The sequence below is a fragment of the Artibeus jamaicensis genome, unplaced genomic scaffold (genome assembly GCF_021234435.1).
Source record: "Artibeus jamaicensis isolate MK-2021 breed Jamaican fruit bat unplaced genomic scaffold, CSHL_Jam_final scaffold_833, whole genome shotgun sequence".
Lineage (NCBI taxonomy): Eukaryota > Metazoa > Chordata > Mammalia > Chiroptera > Phyllostomidae > Artibeus > Artibeus jamaicensis.
This window is the reverse complement of record NW_026522056.1, coordinates 2,483,087-2,510,857: the sequence shown is the minus strand read 5'-3', so window position 1 is coordinate 2,510,857 and position 27,771 is coordinate 2,483,087. Positions and strand designations below refer to the sequence as shown.

Genomic DNA, 27,771 nt, shown 5'->3' with positions numbered 1-27,771 from the left:
TTTACATGGGAAGGCAAAGGGACTAGACTAGCTAAAACAATTTTGAAAAAGAAGAATCTAATGGGAAGAGTCATCCACCTGGTTTCTAGGCCTATAATAGCTACAGTCAAGGCCATGTGTTGACAGAGGGACAGACTGCAAACCCAGAAATGACCCAAACAAATGCACCCAATGACCTTGGACAAAAGTGGAGAGCAGTCGGGTGGGGAAAGATGAGTGCTGGGGGCGGGGGCGGCTGGGCGTTCCGGGATCCAGAAAGTGAGCCTTGACCTAATTCTCACGCCTTGCACCAAAAGTGCCTTGAAGTGTAAAAACTGAAATCTTTTAGGAAAGGGAGTTTAGGGGAACATCTCCAGGATCTCGGGACTGACACCGAAAGTACAGTCCTTCAAAGGAAAAGTGTAAACTGGACTTCATCCACACTGTACACTCTACTCTCTGAAATACCCGGTTAAGAGGGTACAAAGACAGGTGACGAGCTGGAAGAAAACAGTTTCAAAACACATGTCTGCCAAGGGACTAATATCTAAAGTACATAAAAAGCTCTCAAAACACAATAGTAAAAACAAAACTGGAAACAGTCCAATCAGAAAATGGGAAGTAGAAATACAGACATTTCACTGAAGAGCACACACTGATGATAAAGAAGCACTTGGAAGGATGGTCAAGGTCATCAGCCACTAGGAAAATGCAAAACAGAACCACAATGAAACATCACTGCACACCTATCAGAATATGTGTAGAAGATTTAAAATAACACCACGCCAAGTGCTGGTGAGGATGTGGAGAAGTGGGATCCCTCACCCACGGCTGCTAGGCATGTAAAATGGTGCAGCCACGTGAAAACAGCCTGGCTTTTTTTAAAAAGCTAGACATGAAACTACCACACGACCCAGCAATTACACTTCTGAGCCCAAACAGATGCGCATGTATCTCAGAGACACGACAACTCACATCCATGCAAAGATCTGCACACGAATGTTTCTAACAGCTATTCGTAACAGCAAACCCTGGAAACAGCCGGGAGCTTTCCGTGGGTGAATGATTCACCTGTGGCCAGTCCACACCATGGATACCTACTACTCCACAGTGAAAAGGAACAAAGTGTTGGCACACAGAACCTCCTGGATGAATCTCCAGGGAATCATGCTCAGTGAAAAGAGCCAATCCTGAAAGGTCACGTATTGTGTGATCCCATCTACAGCACATTTTTGAAATGACATTACGGGAGTGGAGATCGGTGGCGGCCGGGCGTTCAGCAGAGGGTAGAAGTGGGAGGGAAGTGGGTACGTGGGAGGGAAAGGGAAATGTGGGGGTCCCTATCGTGACGGAATGTTCCGTGTGTTGAGTGTGCCAGGCACAGCACCCTGGTGGTGATCCTGTGCTTTAGTTTGGGGAACATGTCACCATTTGGGGAAACTGAGTGTAGGATACACGGATGTCTCCATATTACTTCTTACAACAGCGCTTGAACCTACAATTACCCACAGATACAAAGCCTGGCTGTCTTAGGTGCCTTCTTCAGTCCCCACAGAAATAAGTAATGAATGACCGTCTTCGTCAGGTGCTTGCTTGCCTGCTGTTCCCACTGGCTGCTGTGGCCGCTCTGGCCTGAGTCAGGAAGGCTGCTTCAGCTCACCGGCCCGAGCTCGGGCCCCAGGTCAGCAGCGCTCAGTGAAGGCTGCTGAACGAGGTCCACGTTTCCAAAGGAGAGATTCATGACTCTGGGAGGAGGGCGAGAACTGGAGGACAGCCCCACAGCACAGTTCAGCGGTCCTCCTCACCCGGCACCTTGACATGGCCCCACACCAGTTTTTTTTTTTTCACAGAACCTGATGTGGTTGCTTATTTCCTGTGGATGTATGATTCTTCCTTCTTGACCAGAGGTTCCTGAGCGCAGGGAAGACGCCGCCCTGGGTCTGTGTTGCTCCGGACGGTGCAACGTTTTACATTCCTACATTGTACCACGGCCAGACCATAGGGAAGCGTCAGTGCACGCATTCCGCACGAGAAATGATTAACAGGCTTCTGAAGAGCTGGCCCCCTCTACCTATCTAACACAATGATGGCGCATCACTTCTACGGCCCCAAGACAGGACAGGGCTGTATCTCTGATTTGAGTGGACCCAGGGCCCATGCGGGCACACAGTAGGTACATGTCAGAGAAAAGAGCACACAAATGACGCTGAAGGGAGAACAAAGACTGCTCCACTAATTGACTAATAACGTGGAAGCACATGCCAATGAGCAGATTTTACATAATCTTTGCATGTAATGGTTTACTCACCAATCACATATTTTAAGGTTAAGTCCAACTTGATCTTGTGGCTTGCTGTGGCTAATGGAGACTATTTCGCACTGAGCCACAGTCAACTGGATGACTCAGCTCCAGGCACCCAGGCGATGCAGCCCAGCCACTGGCTCCCCGCAGTCAGACGCCAGGTGCCCACCTGCAGGTGCGCTCCATGCTCTGGGCCACTCACCTCTCGGAAATCCTGCTCGAAATGCCGGAGCTGCAGACACTGTTCAAGTTTTTGCTGATGCTTTGCCCAAAACTCATCAAAGGCAGCCTCGGTTTCATTCAGCTGGGCCAGGAGCCTAGGAGAAAGGAGAAGCACCTGTGCTGTGTGTTGGAGTGACCCGTGGGGCCTCGGGAAGGACCGCCCCTGGGATGTGAAGCAGGGTGGGGGGGCTCAGCCTCCAAGCAGCCTTTCTAAGACTCTTGCCTCCTCTTATCCTGGAAACTGAAGCCCAGGATTCGCAGGTAGGGGTTTCTTTGGGGCCCGCTGACCTGAAAGGGAGGGTGGCCGGCTGAGTCTGCTAAGTGTTACAAGGTTGAGGTGGTAAAGGTTTGGGGTTACTATTTAGAACTTTGTTCAGGGGTAGAGGACGCAGTGAGCTGCTGCCACAAGGCACGTGTGGGTGAAGAACGGCGGCCACCACTTACTGTTGTCATTCCCATGGGCTCCAAACACCAGGCTGGACAAGTGTGAACACTCTGGTCCCACACCCGCCGTGTCCGGTGTGCTCAGGCTAGCTCCACTGAATACATGAGGAAACGGAGTCTGGGGGGGTCGACAGTGTGCTCCAACCTCCCCCGTTAGTGACATCCCATCCACACAGGCCTGTCCAGTGCCCCAGGGCCAACTCTGCGCCCCTGGCCCAGAACACCTGCTCGGCGTGTGAACTTCAGACACGAGTCAGGAACAAGGGCTAAAAGTCCAGGGCCCAGGCCTGGGTTTGTCTGTGAGGGGCTGGGAGCCTGGAGGCAGGCTGTGCAGCTGCTCCGCGCCTGTCCCCCACCTGTCCCTGAACGAGGGGTCTCAGCGCCGACCTGGCATGTGTGGTGAAGAGCATGGAATCGGGAGGAAGTGTGTGGAGGTCACAGAGCGTCACAAGGTGTTAGCTAACAGCAGTTAGCCCTGTGTTCTGTCATTTAGCTAGAAACCAAGGAAGAGAAGTACACACGATTCCCTTTCCAGGGAAAGAAAAGATGGGCTTCTAAAACCTGGGGCTGGAGCAAAGAAAGGCCTCAAGCGGCTCCCTTACCTGCAAACACGTGGAGACCAGGTGTAAAACGGGGCAGGAAAGCATCGAGTGCAGAGCTGCAAGCCTGCCAGCTCCTGTCACCCCTGTTCTCCCTTAAACGGCCCTTCATGCTTATGAAAAAGAGTGATTAAGGCCTCTCCCAGGGAAGCTGCTTTCTCTGGCATCTGGGAGTAAAGCATTTCAGCAGTAGGGACTCCGAGGTCCTCTTGCTTCCCTTTGAGGTGAGGAAACGAGGCTCAGAGAGGCAACAAGGCACATGGGCGGGGCCTCCTGCTCCTGTGTGTGTGCTCCTCTGCCCTTAGCCTCTCGTTTCCACAGAGGCTGGTCACCTGACAGGCCCCTGCAGCCCGAGGTCCTCACCTCTGCACCGTGGTCTGATTGTCTAGCTGGTCCTGGTTCAGACTCTGCTCCGGGCTCTTGGCCAGAGGCTCCCTGATGCGCTCCAGGATGTTCTGCCCCTCGTCCAGCGCCAACCTCATGTCTTCCTGTGGGAATAGTACAGCATCTCGCACGCCAAGCCCACCCATTCCCCAGGACTCCGTCCAGGTTGGAGGGAATGGTGGGCTTTGTGGGGCGTCCCCCTGCGAGGGGAGCGGGGGGGGGGTCACAATGAGTGAGGTGGGCACAGCACCAGCCACAGTGGAGTCCTCCTCCCCCTGTGCTGACTGCTCGCTCACTGGGAAAAGCAGGAAGGTGTTGGGGAGACTCCTCCCACTGCGACCAGGGCAGAGCTAGGGTTACAGGTCATGCAGGGGCAGCAGGATAAGGTAGGAGAGTAACAGGACACCAGACTTCTAGGTGCCTGCTTCTGCAACCATCCTCACTGCCAGGAGTGAAAGGGAGTGAGGGGTTCTCTGGGTGTGGGTGGGGGCGGTCCCCGAGGACCACGTGTGGGTCAGGGTCACTGCTGACTCTAAGCCTGCGATGTGCGGGTGGGGCAGGGGGTGCAACAGGCTTGGGGAGCACATCTCCCTCAGAACACAGTTATCGGGGGAGTGATGGTAAGGACACGAGTACGGTGACTTACTACCAGGCAACAGAGACACCCAGAGGAAGGGCGCTGCTGTAAGACGGCTCGGGAGCTGGTTCAGAGAGAAGCCGCCTCTGAGAACCTGCTTCGGTCAGATTTCACAAGCCACGCAAGCCAACCACACAAGTGTCTGTGTTAATAGCGTTTGTTTATGCTGCCTTTAAAAAGGCACGTGTTTCAGGTCTCATCCCAGAGGTGACCTGGAGCATTAGCACCCAAAGGCGCCTTTGAAACCCCCTCGATTCTGTCTTACCTCATGCTGACATTAGCTCTTTCTGCTCCATTACCTCACACTCAGACATAAGACCCTCCCTGCCCCCACAGAGGCTGCACATACCTTTGCTTTGACTTTCTTCTCCGTGTGTGCACAGAGCACTGAGCTCGTAGACTGGACGTCATTGGGCAGTTCCGTTTCGGCCAGCTCGGTCCCGAAGGACTGCAGCATCTGGGCCGTCTGCTTAACCATGAGGGCGAAACTTTCGATGGCCTTGGGAAGAGGGAAAACACCGTCACAACGTTTGCGCACGCCACGCCCTCCTGCTGCCGGAAAAGCATCAGCAAGGATCAGACGGGCATCCCCAGAGGGGACGGAGCCACAGCAAGCCTGGTCTGCCGAAAGTAAATACCTTCCCACTGGTTTCCTAGCCTCACGACCTCCTCAGACACATACCGGACACTCTTCACATACGCTTTCATCACCTAGAGTCATTCTAAGCTCCAGGTCTCTCTCCTTGTTGAGAGACGTGTGAGTGCTGCAAACTATAACAGCATGGGCTTTTCCTTTCTTTCTTTTCTGTCTGTTGGCCCAGAGCAAGCCACTCCCGAACTTATTACTCATGTTATTTCTTTGGATGACTAAGGTCCACTGAGACCATCGCTGTTCTGGAGAAAACTTGGGTTAACATGAACACATCTTTGGAAAAGGCAGCCTCAAAATGCAGAAGCAATTCTAGGGAATTAACTAGAGGTTACTGAGAACCACAGCCCAAAGCCAGCACCCACCAGAGTGCCAGAAAGACTCACCGTGCGGTGACACAACCACCTGGTGTGGCAGTAGTCCAGGGTCCCACCCAGGTCCTCGGTCAGCTGGGACTTGTCGATGTAACCGTGTAACTCTGGTACTGAGCTCAGCATTATGACCTAGGGGAGAAAGAAAGCTGTCCCCATAAGGCAGAATGCCCAGCATGCAGAGTCAGGAAATGTTCTCCTGCTGGTTCTCCTGCTAAGCGTGGCAGGGTGGACAGAAATCCCTGGCTTGTCACCTGGGTTTAAACCCAGCTCTGCCGCTAACTGGCTGGTTGACTTTGGGCAAGTCACTTATTCTTTCTGTCTCAGCTTCCTCATTCATGGGCATGTGATGGCTGATCTTGTCAGGTGACAGCCATCCGAGGATGCAACGCCCTTGGCATAGCTGGGCTTGCAGTGGACAGCAGGCATCAGATAAGCGTTTAGATGCCCCTCCGGCCAGGCGAGCTCGGCAAGGCAATCGGACAGTGATCAGACTGGAAAGAAGACGATTTTGTCTTTACTCCCGCTGAACTCCCGTGAGGTCATCGCAGGGATGAGTCAGGGTCAGCACGGCGTGATAACCCGCGTGCGGTTACAGTGGCCAGGCAAGCTCTTCCACACAGGACAAGTTTTATATTTTTATACTTTTCCTGCCCTGTCCGAGGTTGCCCTGTCCATGAGTTTCAGATAAAAATAGCCTTTCTCTGTACGCTGTCCCACAGATACTACAAAATAGGTCTTGAGAGGCTCAACTTGACTGTTATGTGAAACCACCTCATGTTTTATTAAATACTGTATTGGTTTAAGGCAGGGGTTCCCCCCCAGGGAGATTCGGTCCCTCAGAGGACATTTGATGAAGTCTGGGGGCAGTTCTGATTGCCACAGTGTTGAGGGTGGGGTGGGACTAGGATTGGGGGGGAGGGGTGCTGCTAAAATGGCACGCAGGACAGCCTCGCCACAGAGAACGGTCCTGCCCAAACTGTCCCCAGGGCCAACCCTGAGGTCTCCTGATTGGAGCATAATCTTCATTTAAAAAACAGGCCAAAATGTCATTTTAAGGTAGAAAACTGTTCTTAGCAGACATGACTCCATTTTCTCTTTGTTCTTCTCATGAAACTATATGCAGCTCAATAACCCCAATTTGCAAGCAGCGTGACCAAGGACTAGTCGACTGGGCAATCTAAGAGTGTAAGCTGCCTTCCTTTATGATTTCTGTGTCTCAGTGACAACCTGTCTATGCTCCGTATACATTTAACCACGACCGGGAGGGCACAGGGACCCGCTGTTCCTCTTACTGCTTCCTCCTGAGCCCTGAGTGCCACACACAGCGCTGAAACACGGGCCTGAGCGCACTTGTAACAACGGCATCCCAGTGATGCATTCTGTGATGCTAAAGAAAGACCTAAAATGGGCCAGTGAATTGAAGATGCCGAAGACGATAGTTGTGAAAACCGTTCTTGACAACTCACTAATTTGGCTAATACCACGCAGCACCCCTTTCCCAAAGCTGCCCTGCACGAGCCGGAGTCAGAGGAGGTACTGCTCTCTTTGCCAGGCCCAGGCCAGCCACCCCCATCGGCTGCTTGGGGCTCCCTCTACAGGCCTTGGGGATGCTCACACCCACTTCCCTGGCCCCTGGCCCTTCCTCGCTAGGAGGCTGGCAATGGCACTCAGCACGTTGGGCTCTCTTATTCTTCTGCTTGACTTGCTGTAAGAATGTTCTAGATTTGTGGCTCTGATGAATGCCTGTATTTTTACGTGGTCCATCTGAGGCCATGCTTTGCACAGTCAACCAGGGGTGGGGCATGGCGGGTGGGAAAGAAGGACTGTATAGCTCCGGACTGCATAAGATGAAATACAATACAATTTCCTGCTGAGTCATTTGGGGCTTTATTTTTCCTCACATCACTGAGGTAGGCACCATGAGGATTTCGATGATCACAGATGGGCCAAGAATGCAATTAAGTTTAGTTCTGCCTATGAAATGAAAGCAGTGTATACTTACCGGTACCTTCATCTTAAAGTCATCTCTATTGAATTTGAAAGCAAGGTCAGAGAGAGTCCTTTGGAAAAATCCTGTTGGGCGCAGAACAAGGACGAGCTGGAGGTTCGCTGGGAAGGAGGCCTGCAAGAGAACGGAGGGACCGTGCATTGTCGGCGGACGGCTGGAGCCGAGCTCAGGGTCCCCACGCACCTGCAGCTGACTGCACAGGCTGGGCGGGCAAGACCCAGCTCAGGGGCCCAGGTGTTTCCAAGACATCAATGTCACGCTAAGATACAGAGACACTAACTTTATCAAAGTCATCGCTGTTTCTAAAAATAAAAGGGAAAAAGTCACACTGCTTGGTGCCGCTGTTATACTACTTTTAAACAAAAAGGTCTAAAGCTTATGACACTTGTTACAGACTGAATGGCATCCTCTGAAGTTCAGATGTTGAAGTGCGAATTACTGGTGCCTCAGATTGTGACCTGACTTGGAGAGAGGAACTTTAGAGGCAAACAGGCTAAAGTAAGGTGTGGGGGTGGTCCTCTAACCCCGTGACCCGTGCCCTTATAAAAAGGGGACGTTTGGACACAAACACACACACACAGAGGGCCACGTGAGGATGAAGGCACAGATGGGTGATGTGTCTACAAGCCAAGGGTCACCACAGACGTCCAGCTATACCAGAGTCGGTGGAGAGTCTGGGATATGCTCCCCCTAACAGCCAGGAAGACGATCTGCCCTGTGGACGTTTTGATCTTGGACTTCCAGCCTCCAGACCTCCAGGCTGTGAGGTCATCAACTTCTTTTGTTGAAACCATCTGGTCTGGGAACTTGTTATAATAGCCCCCAGGAACTAAGACACTTGTCACATAGAAAAGCCACACAGATGCATATATGTATTATCTAAAAGAAAGTTAAAAATAAGTGTGCACACACATGACCTCAGATATGAGTACATGAATATGTTCAGTTATCAGCTCTGCTTACAAGGTCTGGGACCTTGGGCAATTACTCAGCTTCCCGTGCCTCAGTTTCCCCACCTTTGAACTGGAGACAAGAAGTGCCTTCCTCGCTGCACACTCTTGAGGGTTAAACGACCTGAGGCACAGGCAGAGTTCAGCACAGTGCTCACGCAAAGCGCTAAAAACTGCGTCGATGGCAGACCTGCCGTTCTGGATGCCAGACCTGCCGTTCCGGATGCCAGATTGTTTCCAGATGCTGGAGCCCGGGGAGGCCCCAGCACTGAAACAGGAAAGCTTGAGGCGAGCGAGTCTGATTTCCGGACGACCGGGCTAGAACGCACCTGAAGTGTGATACACAGGGAAGAATGGCACAGCCCCAAGGCCCGAAACGGACAGGCAGCAAGAAATGGAAACGGGGGAACAGCTTGCCTGTGTCTTGGCTAAAAGGTCGTTCCCGAGTCCCACTCTAAAGTCCATGCTGGTCTCAGCAGGCCTGGGCAGGGGCAGCCCTGAAAGGCAGGAGGCAGGAGAGTCCCCTGTTGGAGACTGGCGGGTAGCCCATCTGCACGCCAGATCCCACGACATCTGGGGTATTCCTAGGCTGCATGGCAACGTCCACGCTGTTTCTGCGACCCGGCTACTCCTTGAGCTTCCACCTGAAGGTCCTCGGTACCTGCTGGGCACCTCTATCACCTTCCAGGAGACTTGAAAGCAGCTCTAAGACTTCAGTGACCTGCTGCCTCTGAGTCAGGAGTAAGGAACTATGCTTCCTGCCTGCAGCCCCCTAGGCAACCCTCCCACAGGTCCCCCAACACGTTTGCACCACTGGCATAGCCCTGGAAGACAAGGACCATGTGTCCTTGGTTGCCAGAACCTTAGCAGGTGCTTGCTAAGTGTTTGCAGCTGCCTGGACAGTGAGGCGAGCTGTCACGAGGTGCCATCTGCCCAGTTGTGGTCTGTACAGTCACCCATGTTCACCAGCGGGACCCAGCTCTGGGCCTGGGTGGGGTTATTTTTAGGAGGACAGGGGGTCACTCAGCCCTGGGCCCTGTGTCTCATCATCACACTTGGTGCTTGGACACACACTGTGGGGGATGCACAGGGAAATGGGGGGCACCTGGCGGCTCAGTACCAGCCCAGGAGGGAACTGCGAAACCAGCACTCCTGCAGTGACCTCTCCATTGTGCCCGCTCCTGCTGACCCGGGCTGATGCTCATGAAGTTCGGCTCCTTTGAGGGGTGGGAACCCAGAACCACGCAGAGTCAGAAGCCCGGCTTAACTTATCAGCAAGAGGACTGTGCAAACCTGTCACCCTCATTTGTGAAACTGGCCACCACTATTTAAGGAAAATGTCCTTATGAAAGCCTCTTTCTCCAGGTCACAGTGAGTCATGCTTTCCTAAATTTCGACATCGTTTTCATCACCCTAACTTACACCTCCTGGCAGATGTGCTCTGCAAGACAAGTCTGAACTTATAAGATAAAGCTGCGCCCTTGTCCTTCCGTGATTTCACTTGGAGTAACAACATGGTCGGCGAGAGGATTCTCAGGCAGGGGCGCGCCCTGCCTCCGTCCTGAGAGGCGGCGCTGCACTGGCTGAGCCTGTGGCCGGATCAAATCAGTTGTCGCTCACTGTTCTCTTCTCGGCCTCGGTGCCTCCGTTTCTTCAAGTTAGTGAGTCTTTACAATAAAGGGAGTAACTGCAAGATCCTAGCCAAGTGAGAAGGCCTAATGACATACACAAACACATTTTGCATATAAACAACGGTAAATGAAATTTTCTCTGGGTTGGGGCCAACCATATATACTAAAAGCTGGAGAATATAACAAAATTAAAACTTTATTTTAAAAGTAAAGGTAACTAAATGGAGGGTTTGGGATGAAGGCTATAAAGTAACATCTTTTTGTAACCTATTAATCGAATAATCATAAAATGATTATAATAGGTTTCTGTGTAATATAAAAGCAATATTGTTTGTTTTCAGGATCTGACCTTGGTTGACTCGGGAGCACGTATAATGTGATGACCATGTACATGTAATTTGGGGATAGAAAAAGAGGAGCTGACTGGCTTCCGAAGTAATATTCTTAGAGCCTTACAGGATGAAGGGGCAACGCAGCTGAAGACAACAGAAAACATCAGAAACTGCGGAAGCTGGTGCTTGGGGGACGCTGTCTGAAACCCTCCCCAAGGTCAAGTAACTGCCTTCGCTTCGGCTCAAAGCCACGTTTATTCAGCCTGACATTATGTTTCATCTCTGATGCAGCAGCTGGAGCCTGACTGATGACACTTGTCTCACAGGAGCCAAACGACAAACTCAAGTGTGTGCAATAAATATGACTTTGAACGTTTGGGTCTCACTGTGAAGAGACGAAAAACCCAACGTCTGAACCGGAGAAGCTGAGTTTGAGCAGAGGCCTCCGACCCCCAGGGCTGTGTTCCTGGTCTGGACACGAACATCAAGGATGGGGCATCTGACACCAGCTCTGGGGAGCGCTGCCGAGACCGTCACAGACGTCGTCACGGAAAAGACGCTGAATGGAAGGTGAGGGGGAAGGGCGCAAGCTTTGAATGACGGACCGTCAGGCGCCTGAATGCTCTCCAGGTTGGGAGCCCTGCACAGCCGGCCCTGCCTCCCGGACTCGGTGCGGACCAGCGGCGCCTCTGCTTACGCCCTCGCCTCCACCGGGCCCTCGCTTCCCTGTGCTTAGGCCTCTGGTAACTGGCACACAGTAGGAACGTAGTAGCATTGTTTAATATAACATAATCTCGCCACGTACAGTATATTCACTGAATGACCTAAGGATCCTGGGTCCCTCGGACGTGTCATTTCGGGTCCTTCCTGTGCCCACAGGAAGCATGGACTCTACAGAGTCCTCCCCGTGCAGACTGAAACGGCCTCCCCTGCGATTTTCTTCAGCGGCACACACTAGGGTACAGACTTCGCTTGAGTTAGGCTGGCTCTGAACACAAACACGCACCCTCTGTGCTAAAAGGCTAGCGAGAACTCCACAGGCTGTCCCGCACACCTGCTCACACACGTACTGAATAGAAGGGGGTAGGGGGTGGAAATTCGACATGGGACCCCAGAAGAGGCACGTGCGCATTTTACCAAAGATACTCCTGCCCCAGGACAGGACCAACCGTCGGACAAAGAGCGCTGTTGGATTCCCAGCTCCGTGGCCTGCGTCTGCCCCCGTCCGCCCACTGAGGTCGCGGTCTGCGGCCGGTGAGGCCCCCTCGCCCCGTCACAGCCTATAAAGGCTCTACTCTTCCTGGAGGCACAGCCCTGACTTTCAAGGACAACGGCCTTCAGCTCCTCCAATGTCTTGTGTTTCTATTCCAAGCCAAGCTGAAGGCATCCAAAGAAAATAATAAAAGGCGCCCAAATTAAGGAGAGCTTGGCTCACAAGACAGCACGCACAGCAGCTAAAAACAGCCCCTGGTCCGTGGCACCATGTGAGTGCTGGGCCTCAGTCTGGGTTCAGACACATCGGAGATAAACAGAGCTCTGCCACTGACTTGCTTTTGTGGCACGCGCAAAGTAGCTGCGGTGCTCTGGCAGGGTCGCATGCACTGGAGCACCGGTGCCCGCGCTGGTCCGAGGGTGCTGGCCTGGCCGATGCCAGCTGGTTGTTGCCCAGAGCCCCCTCGGGCAACAGCACTGGCCAGCTGAAGGTGATGGTCTGGGTTCCCAGCCCCAGGTGACAGCAAAGGTGCACCAGCTCTGCCCTTCCCAGCTCCCCGCATGGGGACCCTGTGCCAGCTATCTTCCTCCTCCCGGTCCCACCACAGAGCCATGCTGGTGGTCAGACCCACGCCCTGGCCCAGAGACGGACACACGCCCGAGGCAGGCACGGGCCGGGTCGAAGTGTCCTAACCGCCCGAGACCTGCACACTGCCTCAGGAACCCTGTAAACCTGCCTGACGTCTCTGGGCATGACCCTTGTCACGGTGCCCTGTGGACTGCCTGCGCCCTGCCTGGCGTGTCCGTCTTGCTCACACGCCCGTCCGTTCCAGCACCTCCCACAGTTCCAGGCACAGCAGCGCCTTCATGAATGTGTTGGGTACATGAGTACAGTTGTTGGCAGTAATGGCAGTAATTTCTTATAACAAAAAGCATTGGAGTTCAAAGAGAGTTTTTTGATGATTCTGATGGAAAAATCCTAACTTTTGGGATTTCCAAAAAAGTATTGGGGGACTCTGAGAATCACAGAAAAAAAGAATGGGCAAAAAACTATATTTTTATTGTGTAAGAATCAGTGCAAACCTAAAAACTCAAGCACCAACTTTTTAGCTAAGGTTTTCACAAAACAAAGTTCTCAAGCTAAGCCAGCTTGCTTCAGAAGGTAAGCTGACCATGAACTTGATGACGAATGAAACTCTGATTATACTCAGCATCTGGCGACCTTGACTGGGACAGCCTGGGCCAGTGGTCTTGGCCCTACTGCTGAACTGTAGAGTGATTGAAGGATCACTTCCACTTAAAAAAAATCAAAACAATATACCTGTTTCTTAAAAAGCAACCCTACATTTGGGAAAGTTCTTGTCTCTAACCAGGAACAACTGATGGGCTTGAGAGAGATTCCTGGTGAAGCCGCCTTACTCAGGGCCTTGGCTGGGCGCCCAGCCACACGACCATGCACAGGGCTTGGCCTTGACTTTAAGGACACCCTGACGTGCAAGCAAGGGAGGACTGTGTACCTCCACAGAGTAGAGGGAAAGCAGGAGACTCCCAGAGAAGTGCTTCTCCGTGGGAGGCCGGGCGGGCGGGTGTGGGAGTCTGGGAAGCTGGCTGGGCGGGGAGCGAGGGCTTTCTGGGGCGAGGCAGGGGGCTTTCTCTCCAGCAGCGGAGAGACCTGGACCCCACAGGGCATGTCAGGAGTGCCCTGTACGTTCCTGAGGACGGTAAGACAACGGAAATTGGATCATAAAACAGCAATCTCCAACTGGTGTGCCCCGAGAATTTTTAAAACATGTAGTCCCTGGCTATTTGGTCAGGGACCTTGACCTCTTTTCCCTTAGATTGTCAAACCAGAAAATGACAACAGCCAGCACAATAGCTGTTGGCATGAGTGAATCAAAATTATACCTATTTATTTTGTCAGGTTGGCAAAACACATATCTTTTGGTGTGCCACAGCATTTTTGTGGTCAGTTTGTGTGTCCTGAGATTGAAAAAGGTTGAAAATTGCTGATATAACACACTGGCTTCTTTTGAAACACGTGGAAGTGTTTTGATTTGCTTCAGATAAGTGACGTCATAGGAAGCGTGTGCCAGGTGGGGACCGGGACTGGGAGACACACCTGGGCGGTGTAGTAGGGAGGGGCTTTATCAGAAGGACAAAGGTGGGACCCAGAAGCTCAGGAACAGGTTTGTACCCAAACAACGGACACTGTCAGAGCCAGAGCAGACACTGACCCTTTAATTGTCATTAAGATGAATCTCAGCCCAGCAGCCTCCCTGAGGCCAAGAGCCAAAGGTGGTTGAACACAAGACTCAGAACAAGAGGTTAGGAGAATTTCACTCTCCTGGGTGTTTGGTTTGTGAAAAACACTTGGGAGCAGCAGAGCCCTCGTAGCTGAGGGAGGACCTGGCCACAGTCGCTTCAGGTTGTCACCCTGCTGGCCAAGAATCAAAGTTTCCTGGTCTGTCCAGTGGCTGCCGGGAAGCGAGTGAGGGTGAAGTTCAGTGTGGGGAGATGGGCTTGTCGCGGGGAGATGGGCTTGTCTCGGGGAGATGGGCTTGTCGTGGGGAGACAATAGGAGGGGTGGATGCTACTGACCAAAATAAGATTCAGGAGCTCTCTGCTGCCTTACCTCTTCCCCTAAATCAGTACTGCAGGCTGCAAATGGCCCCAGCGACCACCACAGACCAGCGACCACCACAGACCAGCGACTCTGCGGCCCTGGAGGGCAGCCTGCAAACCAACTCTGCGAACGTGAGGATCAGTGAGGGCCTTGGCAATGAGGGTTGCTGACTTCCCTGGCAGGAATGGGTTACCAAGGAAGACGGAGGCATCTGACTTAGCCATAGAACTAAAGAATAAGCAATCCCTTTTGAAAGGAGAGGGTCACTTAGAAAAAGCTCCAGTGTCGAACTTCTAGCCTGAGGCTTCTCTGTAACGCACTCAACACCCTGCTGCTACTCAGGACCTGGTGCTCTATTTAAGAATGAACACACCGTAAAATCCTAAGTCTGTCACATGCTCAATGGTCAGAAAGAAATGAGCCAGTGGAATTGACTTCAAATGAAAACAGGCTCCCTGAGTCAACCCGGCTGTGAACAGACACACAAACACCCCCCCCCCCACACACACACACGCATGTCCTAGCAACAGGAGACGCCAAGGAGGCGGAGCGCCCAGGTGCCCCTGGGCCTGGCCTCAGGCCACCCTGGGCTGGTGCTCTGAGCTGGCTGCACACCCCAGCTCTGCACGGCACAGTGACAGCCCGAATGCGACTGCCACCCAGGCCGATGGGTCACTAGAAGAGAAACACTGCCGTCCCCCAGCCTGGGAGAAGAGTGGGCGGGAACCTCCCAGAGCCAGGGCGCTGCCACTTACTGCTATCCGCAGGACTGATGCCTTCACCGAGGTCCATTTGTCCTGCCTTCGGTCTATGACCAGGATGAATCCGATGCCAGCATCTTGTAAGCTGAAAGGAGGGGGAGAGAAATCAGCAATTAATGTGTGCAGCAGGAGGACAGGCTTTCGTGTAATTTCTAAGAAAACCTTATGATAAAACGATTCCTCCAATAATCCTGATGCCACTTCTGCACCGCAAGGCAAAACGCATGCCAAGTGGGCGTTTGAGCAGACTGCAGCATTTCCATGAGCCTCGTCAGGGCAATTTCCAGAACTTGCTCTCATCTAAAGATGGACCAGTGTTTTCTGTGTTTTGCTGATTTCCCAGCCTAACAGCAACCATCTCACAAGGCAAAGATCCAGGCGGAACCTCATCCTTCCTGGAGCTCAGGCAAGATCGTTCCACGGTCAGAGCCAAGTCACGTTCGTCTCTAGGCTGACCAGCCGGCTCAGCCCTCCAAGACAAGGTTTGAGACCCACATGTTACGTTAGTCCTAGCATCTGAGGTCTGCCTGCTCGTCCATGTTAGAAAACTGCTCTTGATGGCATTGCTGCAGCTTGGGGAGGAAATCCCCAAGGCATCTGAAGGCTCACAAGCATCTGGTGGGAAGAGGAGAGGAGATATGGCTCCTTGCAACAGCATCTGTGGCAAAGATAACACGGAGTCTCTGTGTAATGACAACCTCGGTCCCGACTGTGCCTGATGCGGGAGCCTGAGTCACCATGTAGAAATGAGCAGGTCCTCCTCCGTCGGCTAATTTTACACCCAAGCCAATTGTGTAATGCCAGCAGCTGCCGCTGCCAGCCAATCCACGCAGGCGACAGAGGGGCAGCCTGAGGCAACGATGGGAATCGGTAATTTCCAAGTCTCTGAACCTACGGGAGCCACTTCTGGGTTTAAACGAACGTCAGAATGACACGGACAAACATAAATGATGCTGTCTGTGAAATCCTGCTGTAACCGTTGTGTAATAAAGCCAGAGCTGCCACACCCAAGTCCTTCCTGATGCTCAGATTCAATGACAGTGACAGCGGTAACACACAGTGCACACCTGTGTGTGCACAGCTGTGTGGGTAGGTGCACACCTGCGTGGCTGTGTGTGCACTGGTGTGGGTGTGGGCTGTTGGTGGTGTGTCCTCATCCACACCTGATGATGGAGGACTCCGTGTGTAGGAAGGAGTCTGGTTCAACGACAGCAAAGGCCTTCTAGGTAAACACACAAATCAATGTCAACTTTCATTCAAAACAGCCTGTCTGCTGCTGGCAGTACAGCCCACGGGCAGGCACACATGGCCGCAGGCGATGCTGCTGTTTCCCCAGTGTGCTCCAGCCAGTCCTGTCTCCTGAGCCGGCTCACTTCTTATGGAAGTGAGGTTTGTTTCTGTTTTGTGTACCACTCGAGTTTCGGGGCCAGACACCTGGGCTCACAGCGGTCTTGCCCCCACTGCACCCCAGCAGCAAGTGCTCCACAGAGATGGCTGGCCAGCTTGCCTGGTCCAGGCCAGGCCGCTCGGGCAGGAAGTTGGGGCAGAACAGAAACTCTAGTTCCCTGGGCCTGGACACTCCTTCTAGGAGAAGGGGGTTCCTTGTTCTCTGGGGTTGCTACTGGCCAGCCACCACACACTAAAAGCTTGATTGATAGTCCTCCCTTAATCTTCAGAACAACCCTATGGGGTAGCTGAGACATGAGGCACAGAGACACAGAAGGGTTAAGTCGTCTGCCCACAGTGAAAGCCGGTGAGCCCAGGTGGCGTGTGCCCCCTGAGCTGGCTCCGAGCCAGAGCTCTCAGCTGTCTGCCCGCTGCCTTCCAGGCCAAGCCCATCCTGAGGGATAAAAGAGCCTCCTCCTGCCCCTCCCACCCCTGGGCTTCGTCTTAATGCTGGGCCAGGCAGGGACCTCCTCTGCAGGGGCTGTTCTACCACTGCTGGGGGTCGGGGGACATGCTGAGGGGGTCCGACTCCAGAAGCAGACAGCAAAGATGCCCACACACCAGAACCCAGCTCAGGGTCCAGTAAAACTCTTCCATGCCCTACTTATCTTGTCTCTCACCATATTTTGGGAACAGCGACTCAGGCACATAGACTTGATAAACACACAGCCTCTTACATAAGGATGTAGAGCCCCTTCAAGGCTCCCATGTGCCCACGTGACCGTAGCCCCAGAGCAAGGCCATGCCATTCGCCCCATCCCCCAGGAGCTGAGGCTCAGTAGCCCATCGGCCCCACCAATCCACCCCCAACAGGCTACGGAAGGTCTGGGTCTGCCCACATGAATGAAGGCCCTGGAGCTCAGGAAGCTCTGCTACTCCGCCTCTCCACTACCTGATACATGGCCTCATACGCCCAGGGGGGCAGGGTGGCTCATCTTGCCAGAAACTGCCCCCCAAAAAGTCCCTTGTGTGCCAGGCCTTGGGCTGACTGGGCTGAAGGTGGTGGCAGTGGAGTTAACAGGGAACGAACAGCTCAGAAGCTGGCAGCCACACAAAATGTCCCAGCACCCTGGGCACACGCGGCCTGCAACACACAGATGTTGGCCTCCAACCTCGAAGCACTTGGATCAGAGGGCTGCCCTGGCCAGCTGCCCAGCAGCTGAGTGAGGCTGATGAGCTCACTTTTGACCTAAATAATCAAAAGAGGCAAGGACCTCGCACAAACTGTTTTGGGGACTCACCCATTCGCGGGTGCCATCTTTAAGACCCCGGGGCTTGCTGGCTTTGGGGGCCCGTGGGCCTGCTAGCTCCACTTGGGTGGCCCTCAGAGCTCTGGGGCACACAGGCCCGTCAGCTGTGTGTCTGGCCTCCTAACGCTGGGAAGGAGCAGTGAGCAGCCTGAGGGCTGTCCAGACACAAGCCTGGGCGGTACCCTGCCAGTGAGTCTGCCGTCACCAGGCATCGTATTTGTCCAGTTCTTGGCTGGGCTGCATCTTGCTCCCCAGCCCAGGGGGGGGGGCGGTCTGGCTCCCTCCCCCTCCTCTGGTTCAGACCCAATTTATCACAGAGCAGGGATGGGCGGAGACAAAAAGAGAAAGCAGAATGACAGAAGAGGAAAAGCATTCACAGGGAGAATGGCCCTGGTGGGGAGGGCTGAGGGACAGAGGGGGCGGGGGATGAAATGGACCTGCTCCTCCACCTGCAACGTGTGCCCAGGCTCCTGAAGAGTAAATGCTGACTCAGGCTCAGGAGGCCAAAGTGGGGCCCACCTTAGTGCATTTCTAACAAGCTCCCCACGATGCTGATGCTGCTGGTCCCAAGACCCCACCCCCAGTGGCGAGTGGCGGGCCCCATAGACGAGTCCTGAGGATTTCCTGTGTGGGGCAGAGGGGCTGTGTCTGTCTGAGTGCCTGCGTTTCTGCCCAGGAGGAAGAGCCCAAAAGAGAGGTGGGGACACCTGGGGTGCCTGCTAGACTGTAGGACGAGGGCAGGGTCAGGAAAGGAGGATGGGAAGGAGGGAAGTGGTGGAGTGACAAGACCCCCCCCAAACATCACAAGGAGCTGTCCAGGTGCAGTGATGTGGGCCAAAGATGCAGCAGGGACAGCAATGCGGAGCTTTAGGACATTGGCTCCGTGCTGGAGGGCAGAGAGTGAGCGGAGGTGAGCAGTCAGGTCGTCGGTGGGGAGGGGAGGGGCTCACATTGGTGAGGCCAGATGGTATTTTGGGAAGAAATCCTGAGGGACTGGGAGGTCGCTGCCCCTCTCCAGAACAAGCAGGCCAGGGCGGGCATCACACACCTTCCTGCTGGGTCTCAGGTCCCACACCTGTTCTCTTCTCCTTCTCAAGAGGCAGGGCATTCAGGAGAGGACACAAGGAGGGCGGTTACCTGGGAGCACCTTGAATTCCAAGCCTGGCCATATGCACACTTTAAAACATACTGTGTCCTCGTTACAGGAATAATAAACAAGCATCAGCGAAGTGCAGGAACAGGTAAAAGCCGGAGGAGGAACTTGGACGTCAGAATTTTTAAATGTGCTCTGGTTGATGGCGCCCTCTTGTGGTTGGAAGTGAGTGCTGCATGCGGCCAAGCAAACACCAGGTGCCCCAGGAGGGAATGTGAAGGAGCAGACCAACTTTAACCAGCTGTAATGTGGTTACAGAGACTTCTGGACACCACCCTCTCTGGCCCCTGGACACTGCTACAGTGTCCCGGCGACCTGTTGGGATGCATGTGTGGGTGACCTGCCTGGCCCAGAGCTGTCTGAAGGGCTCAGAGCCTGAGGAACTAAGTATTGATGTGATAATCTAGTACTCAAGTGTGCTTTTCTGGTCTTCTAAGAACCAGGATGGCAGGACGCTCTTAAGACAACCCAGCTTTGGGACAAATCCCTTAATGCTGGGGCCTTTATCTTCTCGTCAGCACTGGCTGATTCCTGTTGGGTCTGGACGTTTGAGCTTGGGAGGGACCATCACTTAGGGAGGTGCAGCAGGCCGAACACATCACAAAAGATTCTCTGGAGTCCGAGGCTGTCTGAGCCCTCTGTGAGCTCCCCACCGCAGGCGCTCCTCCCCATCCCGCCGCCGCCGCTGCTGCTGCTGCTGCTGCTGCTGCCGCTGCCGCTGCAGCTGGAAGTCGGGACCGAGCCGCTGACACAGTTTTAAATTACTGCAGCTGATGCAAAGGCTCGGCTGGCTTGGAAGCCACTGCCCTCCCCCTGGGCAGCTGCGGAGGCTTCACAGGAAAAAGGCTGTGTTAAACCCCCAGTTACAGAAATTATGGGCTCACCGATCTTTCTTTAGAATCAGGACTCAGTGATTCTAATCCCACAGCCTGAGAGACCTTTCATATGATTGCCTACTCTCACTGGAGAGACCAGGACAGGGCTGGGTTCTGTAGCTGGCTTGGGGTACACCAGAAAGGACCCCCATTATGCCAAGCTGCCTCTGCCCTCCCCTGGTGGCAGGGAGAGGGTTTGGTGCCATGAGATCCCTGGCCGCCGAGAGGTCAGTGGTGCTGCTGCAGACACTCTGGCCTTCCCAGGAGCCACTGCTGCTCCAAGGCCTGCCTGGGAGTCCTGTCCGCTGGCCCTGACCTCGCACCGGCTCAGGGCCACACCCTGTCGGCCTCCGTGCCTGGCTCCAGTGAATGAATAAAAAGGGGACAGAGAGGCAGCGCCAGTCCCCCTCTTCGGCGTGGTCCACAGCGACAGAGCACCTCAGGCCCTGTCTCTGCCCGACCCTGGAAAGGAGCATGTCACAAGGGCACTGTTCCCTTTCCAGTTTCCTCCAGCTCCGAGACAGTGGTGTCCCCGTGTCCCGTGTCTAGTGCTGAGAAGCCTGGAGTCCGTGCCTCCTCTGCTGACGTCAGCCAGTCCCCCCCCTGGGTTCACCCCTCCGATCCCACAGCCCGTCCTCAAGCAGCACGCGAAGCCCTCCTGCGGGCCTGCTGGCTTTCCAGTCAGCAGCGAAATGATCTCTGTAATCGTGGTTATAACTGTCTTTCAAAGAAGTTAAACTTGTTATTGTCACTGAGAGACTGAGTGTACAGACAGACAGTGGCCAGGCCCATCTATAACATTGTAACTCTGACCCACACCCAGCGCAGGAAAGCAGCCTGGGCAGCCAGCCCAGGGAAGCCAGCCTGCCTCTGGAAGTCACCCTTATAGAAAGTTGGCCACTATCTGCAGCAACCACCCCAGAAGCCAAACAACTACCCCACACCAACTGGCCCCTGAGGGTCTGGACTTCAGGTTCCCTAGTATCTGTCCCTGCTTCCAACTCAGGACCAACCACAGGAAGCCAGACTTGCTCCCCTAACTGCTGCTGCACCCAGTGTCTGCCGTGGGTGCGGCTGCTGCTCGTTAGGGGAACACCCAACACAGCTAAGGCAGGTCCGTCGGCCTGGAACGATATTTTCTGGGATGTAAATATCAACAGGTCATAGCAAGCCAGGCAGACTTCGACACAGGCTGATTGGCTGGAATGGGAGAAGGCGTCAGGTACAAAGAGCAGCAGCGCCAGACTGGGGGTGTTTCTGAGCACGCCCACGGCTCCAGCTGGGCCTCGCTCCTCCTGCACCCAAGGCTCACAGCTCAAAGCTGGAGGATGGTGAAGCAGCCCCTTCCCAGTGTGAATGGCCCACGGCGACGCTGAATGCCCTGGAGAGTGTTCTCAGAGGCACCTCTAACAAGGCCTGCTCAGCCTGGCACCAGGACCAGCGGAAACAAGGCCAGTGATGGGGCAGCGTCAGGCCGGGGCGTGCTCTTGCTCGAGGCAGTTGCAGGCTGGCGTCTGTCCCAGACCATCCCTGGCAGGTGGTGGCATAGGCATCAGGTGGAGCTTGTCCGTTCACGGTAGGGCCCCAGGGTTTCATGGGAAAGGAGGTCCAGCTCCCCTGAGGGGCTGGGCAGGATGCCGGGGCCCCAGCTAAGCAAGGGGGTCCCCAGGGCTGGGCCGGCCCAGAGGGGCAGGGGATGGGCAGGCTGGGCAGGTAGCTGGATGTGGGTGGGGGCAAGAGGCACAACTTGCAGTGGGGCGGGGGCGATACTACAGTGGGGGAGGGGTGCGCACAGCCAGACTTGCAGAGCACATGGGTTCTGGTGACAGGTGGGGCCCCGCTCCCCTTCCCGGCCTCTGACTCTATCTCTTTGCTTCTCCCTTTCTTTCAGTCCATGTTCTGACACTGGTCTACAAAAGTCAGCAAATCTTAAGGAAGCTTTATTTCCTTGTTTTCCTTTTGTAAGTGAAAGGCCACGACCACGTTTCTCTCTGCCCATGTGACGGACCTGCCCAAGTTCAAACTCTGTGACCTCGAATGTGTTCCCTGAGCATCCAATAGTGAACCTTTCTTTGCTGGTTATTTCTTCTCTTTTCTTATGATTCAAGAGCTTAACCGGTTATAATATCATTTGTGCGCTGTGTTTATCTTAATACCAGTCAGTTTGTCAGCCCAGAAAGCAAAACAGCAGGAAAAACATCAAATGCTTTTTAAAAAATTCTCCCAGACATGGTAATGTGTCTGTTCTCAAAGCCGCACGCAACCCCAGTTAGAGCTGGCGGGAACCAGACTTGCACGGTGGACGACCCACCGGCGAGGAGGTGCCCGGAGCCCTTTGCCGCAAAGCAGTGGCATTGCCTCTTTGTCACAACCCAGAAAAAACAGCCCGCTCCACAAAAAACAAACAAACAACAGTTATTTCTCTAAAGAGCAAGAAAACTTGCATTTTTAGGTTCTTTATATGAAAGTGGGTTTTTTTCATATCAATAAATATAATTTTTTGGACAAAAATTAATAAAGAAAACTCAAACTTTGATGCCGGGGGGAATCACTGTGAATGTATTTGGAATCTGTCTGAGCCACGAGTGTGGAGCAGGAATGATAACATCCGTTCCCAGGTCACAAAGAGGTTGACAGCAGCCCTGTTCCCGGTCCCCACAAGCCTACGGAGGACACCAGAGCATCTTATCTGTGTTTCAAAGAGCGATTTCTGATCCAGCTCGAAAACACAGCATGCGGTCTGTCCATACAACGGGCGCTGTCTGCCTCGGAAAGGAAGTTCGGACACCCACCGCAGCACAGACGCACCTGGAGGACATCGCACTCGGAGCAACAGCAGACACGGAAAGACAGGCTCAGTGTGATTCCGCCTCCGTGAGGTCCCTGGGGCCCTCAAGTTCATAGAGACAGGAAGGAGGAGGGTGGGTGCGGGGGCTGGGGCTGGGGCAGGGGACTGGGTGCTGGTGTGAGAAGGGGACCATGTGGGATGGGAAGGCGCGAACGCTCTGAATCCCTGTCGCACAGCCGAGTGGACGCACTCAACACGCCTCAGCTGTAAGCTGAGAGGGGGTCAAGGTGGTAAGTGGTATGTGTAAATATCTTACCACATTTTAAAAAATGCCATAAAAACACAAAAGTAACAACCACATATATTCTTTGAATGCATTTAGAAAATTAAAAGGTGCACCCCTTGGCTGCTTCTTCGTGATTGTGGAGTGACCTGCTCCCTGGGGGGTCATAAAGGCCCCCCCCCCACCTTGGGAAGTCAAACCCAGGCTGACGACCTTCTGGAATCTGCTCGTTACCTGCCTCAGATTCACGCTTGCAGCCCCGACCGTCCGCCTTTCTGCTCCTGGGCTCCAGCACGGGTCCTGGAGGGCACCCCTCCTGTGTTCTGACTCTGCTGCTCACCTGGCAGCTCAGAGCTTATCTGGTTTCTCCCGGATCCGCTTCAGTGGCCCCCTCCACCTGGGGCCGAAACTCTAGCTGCACAGGCTCTGGGCGACCGACCGCATCTCCCCTTCTGCATCGCCCAGGCCCCGGGGGGCGGAGGAGCTGGCAGGCAGCCTGGGCGGCCGGGGAAGGGCCTCCCACCCGCCAAGCCCACACTTCCTCGAGTTTCCTTCACTACACACCTAGAAATGGTTAAGATGGTAAGTTGTATGTTATGAATAGTTTTCCCTCGCAGCAAGTGTCATTATTTCCAAGTAAGGCAAGGACCGTGGTCCCTCCTCCTGGGCAGGGAACCAAGGTACTACGCTCTTGGCCTTTTCTCCATAAAGGAAGGGACTGGCCGCTGTGGGACCCCACCCTGTCACAGCCCCTGCGCTGCAACAGGTGGCAACGCTCCCCCCGAGCTGCTCCGTGTGGCCGCCACTGGCCACAATAGCTATGCATGGCCAGTGGCTGTCACACTGGATGGCAGTGACAGAGAAAGGTCACTACAACAAAGGAAGACGTCTCAAGGAGATGGGCAGCCCCTGGCTCCCCCAGGAGAACGGGAGATATAGAGGCAGGACCTGTCGACGTGCAGGAGGTCACGCACCCCCAGAGCTGCAGACCATGTGGAACCACGGGCTGAGCAAAGTCGTGTGTGGCAAGTGGGAAGACCGGCCCGTTACTTGCTGAAGACACGGTTGGAGGGGAAGGGTCATAGGGCCAGCGTGTCTAAGAACAACTACACGTGGGATCATTTTCAAGGTGCCCAACCTCATTCACAGAATGCCAAGGCCAGCTAGGGTGGGGTCAGGGAGATCCCTCAGGGCAGAACTCGGGAGGGAGACGGAAGGGCGAGGAAAATCCCTGCTGATGAGCAGGCTCAGTGAGCCCGGTCCACCTCCAGCAGAGGGTGCGAGGCAGCCACTGGGGGCCACCTGAGAGGTGTGTGCAGGGGCATGTCCAGGACTCGCTGTGGATGGAGAGGAGGAGGGCTGCGGCGGCCCCCGTCCATGCTGGCCCATTTGGGAAGCGTGTGCGCAGGACAGGACAAACTCTTATCTCTGGGGGACAGAAGCTGGGGGTGCTTCTCACCTTTTTATGTACACATTTTGAATTGTTTAGGGTGCACTCTCACGCACACTTTTCTAGCTTTATATTCAAACACCAACAGAAAATTCCATTGGAAGTCGCAGTGGCCTTGAGAAGTAGGTGCTCCGAGGGCTGGAGCCCCGCTGGTCTGAAGCTTTGACGGCCCGACGGGCACGCACTTCTGGGAAGGAGCAGCTCGAGCAGCGGGCCAGGTGGGGGGGTCGGTCTCGGAATCCTCACAGTGTGGGTGCGCGGAGCTCTTGCTCGGAAGGTGAGACCACACTCACACTCCCGTGTCCTCCCACAGGCATCTGTCTGTCTTTCCTACAGTCCGTACAAACCGCACACGGGCGCGTGTCCGCGCCTGTGTGCCCGTGTGTGGTGCGCAAACACGCCTACGTGTGGGTGTACCCATGTGCGCATGCCTCGTGTCAGCGTGAACACGGCCTGTCGCTGATAACGGGCTGGGAGATGGGATCTCTGCCTGCCAAGCAGCTGGGTGATTTGAAGCAGGTCCATGGAAAGTCAATGTCATTGTCAGCTTCAATTAACTTGGAGAGCCCTTGGATTGTGTTTTAACTGGGGGGAGGAGCAGTGGAAGGAGGTGATCCTATTGATATCGTCTTCCAAAGCCTGGGGGTAGGCGTCAGGACCCACCCCAGGGCCTCCTGTGGGGGCGTCCAGGGGAAACGAAAGCCCAGGGCTGCTCTGTCTGTCTGTCAAAGGAAAGCCAGAAACCTACTCCCTCAGTGTGGGCCACCCTATGCTTGTGTGAGCGCACTCAGATGTGTGCATCTGTCTCTGCGTGTGCATGTGAGTGCACTGTGTGTGCACGCATGCACGGTGCCCATGGCAGGAAGCCTGGACCCCACTCACGTGGAGCACAGGATTAGACCAGGTTTTGAACATGACATGTACTACATATAGTGCGGGGTCAAAAGAAATAAGGAGGCAGGCTGGGGTGTGGGTGCTGGGGCTCGGGCAGATCCAGGCTCTGGAACTCCAGGAGCGGAGGGACTGATGGGCCGGCCCTGGAGCCTCGGCGTTCATGCCGCCCCCCTCCCCCCACGGGCTCTGTAACCCCGTCACAGTTTGTCAGTGCTGGGCGGTGCTCGGAGAACCCATGCTCAGTGTAAAAGCAATCACATGCTGCCGCCCTTTCTGTTCTGTTGTTGGGTCATTTCTCTCAGCGTGAACATGCTGTTAGTTCTCTCCCCTTAAAGGGAAATCCCACTTGCCTCCTTCTCACCAGCTAGCTGACACATTTCCCTGCTCCTCTGGGGAGCAAAATCCTGGAAGGAGGTGTCTGCACCCCCTTTCTCAGCTCCCCTGCCCCCATTTTTGTTGAATTTACTTTAATAAATATTTTACCCCAAGCCCTTCGTCCAAACTGTCCCTGGATGGCCCTCAGTGTACCCAGAGACCCGCATGCTGCGGGGCTCCCACTGAACACCCCATTCTCATCAGCGGTAAAGTGGCCATAGAACGCGCTGTCGCAGCCGGGGCACTTGGAGGGAGGGGCCCGAAGTGGCTGCAGATGCAGCATGACACTGAGCTAGCACCCTTCCCGCCTGTGTCGAACCCTACACAGCCCTCCCTGCCTGAGGCCCCACCTGGGGCTGACCCCTCCCTCCTATTGCCTTTCTTCTTCCTCTATGACCTCCCCCAGCTGGAACACAGAGGGCTCCCCCTCTGCCCACCACCCCAACCCAAATGCTGGGGCCCAAACGCTCACAATCCCTGAATCCACACACCAGCTGGGACCTTGTCCCAGAGTTCCAGACTCACCTCACAGTTCCCAGAGGCACCAGCCCTTGACCTGAGAGGTCCCCTGGGCGTGCAAGCGACATCTCAAACCTAACAAGACCTTCCCACATGCTTCTCTGTTTTGGGATGACTGCTGCCCCCAAACCATAAGGCCATCTCTAATTCCTCTGCCCCCCTCCTGGGGACCTTTATAAGGACCGTCCCTCATGAGTCCTCTGAGTCACTTTTCATGGGGGCTCCCCTCTCACTGTCCCTCTTGGCACCCTGCACCTCCTTTGCCTCTCATCCTTCCATCTTTGGACTCTAATTCCCGTGCACACTTTAGTTAATTTACGGAGAATGTGAGCAGCAGGATCTTTATCTGTTCTGTTCACTGTTGGGTCCCTGTCGCCCAGCACACAACAGACCGAAATGGGGTGAACTGACCAGAGGACCCCCCGTGCCTTTCTCTGTCATATGACTGTCTGTAGGGAGGTCCCAGGCCCACTCTCCAGGGTTGAACATGTGGTTCCCTGTCACTTGTCCTCTCAAGTCCCTGGGATTGCCCCCACCTAGGCCTGGCGGATGAGGGCAAACAGACTCCAGTAGGGTTTGCAAGTGTTGAGGCATCTGAGGGGGAAACCCAGCCCTGTAACCAAGGCAAGAAGAGGTCACAGCGACACCCCCGCTGGTGTGGCTGCCCTGCTGGCGGCATGCCAGCTGACATACTACCGGGAGGTCCAACCTCTGGGCATCTCTGGGCCTCACGGAAGAAGAAGAGTCGACTTGGGACATGTACATTAAATGCACCGTGACATGTAATCACACAAAAAAATCTCACGATGTTTTAAGTAAGTTGACGATTTTGTGTTGGGCCGAGTTCACAGCCATCCTGAGCCGTGTGCAGCCTGTGGGCTGCAGGTGGACACTCCTGGTCCATAAATCACGAAGTGCCCCCACGTTTCCTTTACTGAGTCATTTATCTTTCTCACTCGTCACCCGAGGACACGCTCATGGATTTTAGAGAGAAGGGACGGGAAAGAGACACTGATGTGAGAGGGGAGCACTGAGGGGCAGCCTCTAGCTTGTGCACCAGCTGGGACCGAACCTGCCGCCCAGGCACGGGCCCTGACCGGGAGCTGAACCGGCTACCTTTCAATTTACAGGACGATGCCCGGCCAGCCGAGTCACACCAGCTGGGCGCGTGGTTCTTCCGAGGGGCAACAACTGCCTCGTACCCACGTGCGTCTGCTACAGCTGGACGCAGCCTGCTAGTTTCAGGGTAACATTCCACAGTCATCAATAACTACTAATCAGATGTAATGGCGAAAGCCAGGGCTCCTGTCATTTGCATTAATAACAAAAGAAGAGCTAAAATCAGCACACGATATATTTTTTAAAAGGATAAAATTAACACATGGTTAACAACGGCAAGATTTAGTGTCTGCTAAAGCAGCCTTCATGAGAGAGTTGTCCATTTAATTTGCACTGACATTTAAAAGCACACATCTAGTTTTAAATTTCACTCTACTGAGAGGCTGTTCTGGCTCAGCAGTGGTGTGGGATAAATCCCGCACCAACGGCTTGCCTGGGTGAGGAGTTGCTCCTTCTTTCTAGAAGAAGCACCTGCCCAGCTCCCGGACTCGGATTGGTTTAGAAGGGACTCT

The 27,771-nt window shown here is 54.4% G+C and overlaps 1 protein-coding gene across 23 annotated transcripts in view; it reads right to left on the bottom strand.

The window, feature by feature from the left end:
- The window catches only part of MCF2L (MCF.2 cell line derived transforming sequence like), a 167,919-nt gene that overhangs the window by 24,427 nt on the left and 115,721 nt on the right, over window positions 1-27,771 (bottom strand). For 20 of the 23 annotated variants that reach the window (XM_037140751.2, XM_037140809.2, XM_037140759.2 and 17 more), the window contains 6 exons: window positions 15,102-15,192; window positions 7,593-7,712; window positions 5,603-5,719; window positions 4,917-5,066; window positions 3,910-4,034; window positions 2,484-2,598 (listed from right to left, as the gene is read on the bottom strand). In XM_037140751.2, the coding sequence (XP_036996646.2) occupies window positions 2,484-2,598; window positions 3,910-4,034; window positions 4,917-5,066; window positions 5,603-5,719; window positions 7,593-7,712; window positions 15,102-15,192 (718 nt within the window). Of the gene's footprint in view, window positions 1-2,483; window positions 2,599-3,909; window positions 4,035-4,916; window positions 5,067-5,602; window positions 5,720-7,592; window positions 7,713-15,101; window positions 15,193-15,598; window positions 15,803-17,794; window positions 17,901-27,771 lie in introns of those variants that run through there. The other 3 variants (XM_037140879.2, XM_037140907.2, XM_037140916.2) reach the window with 3 other exon arrangements.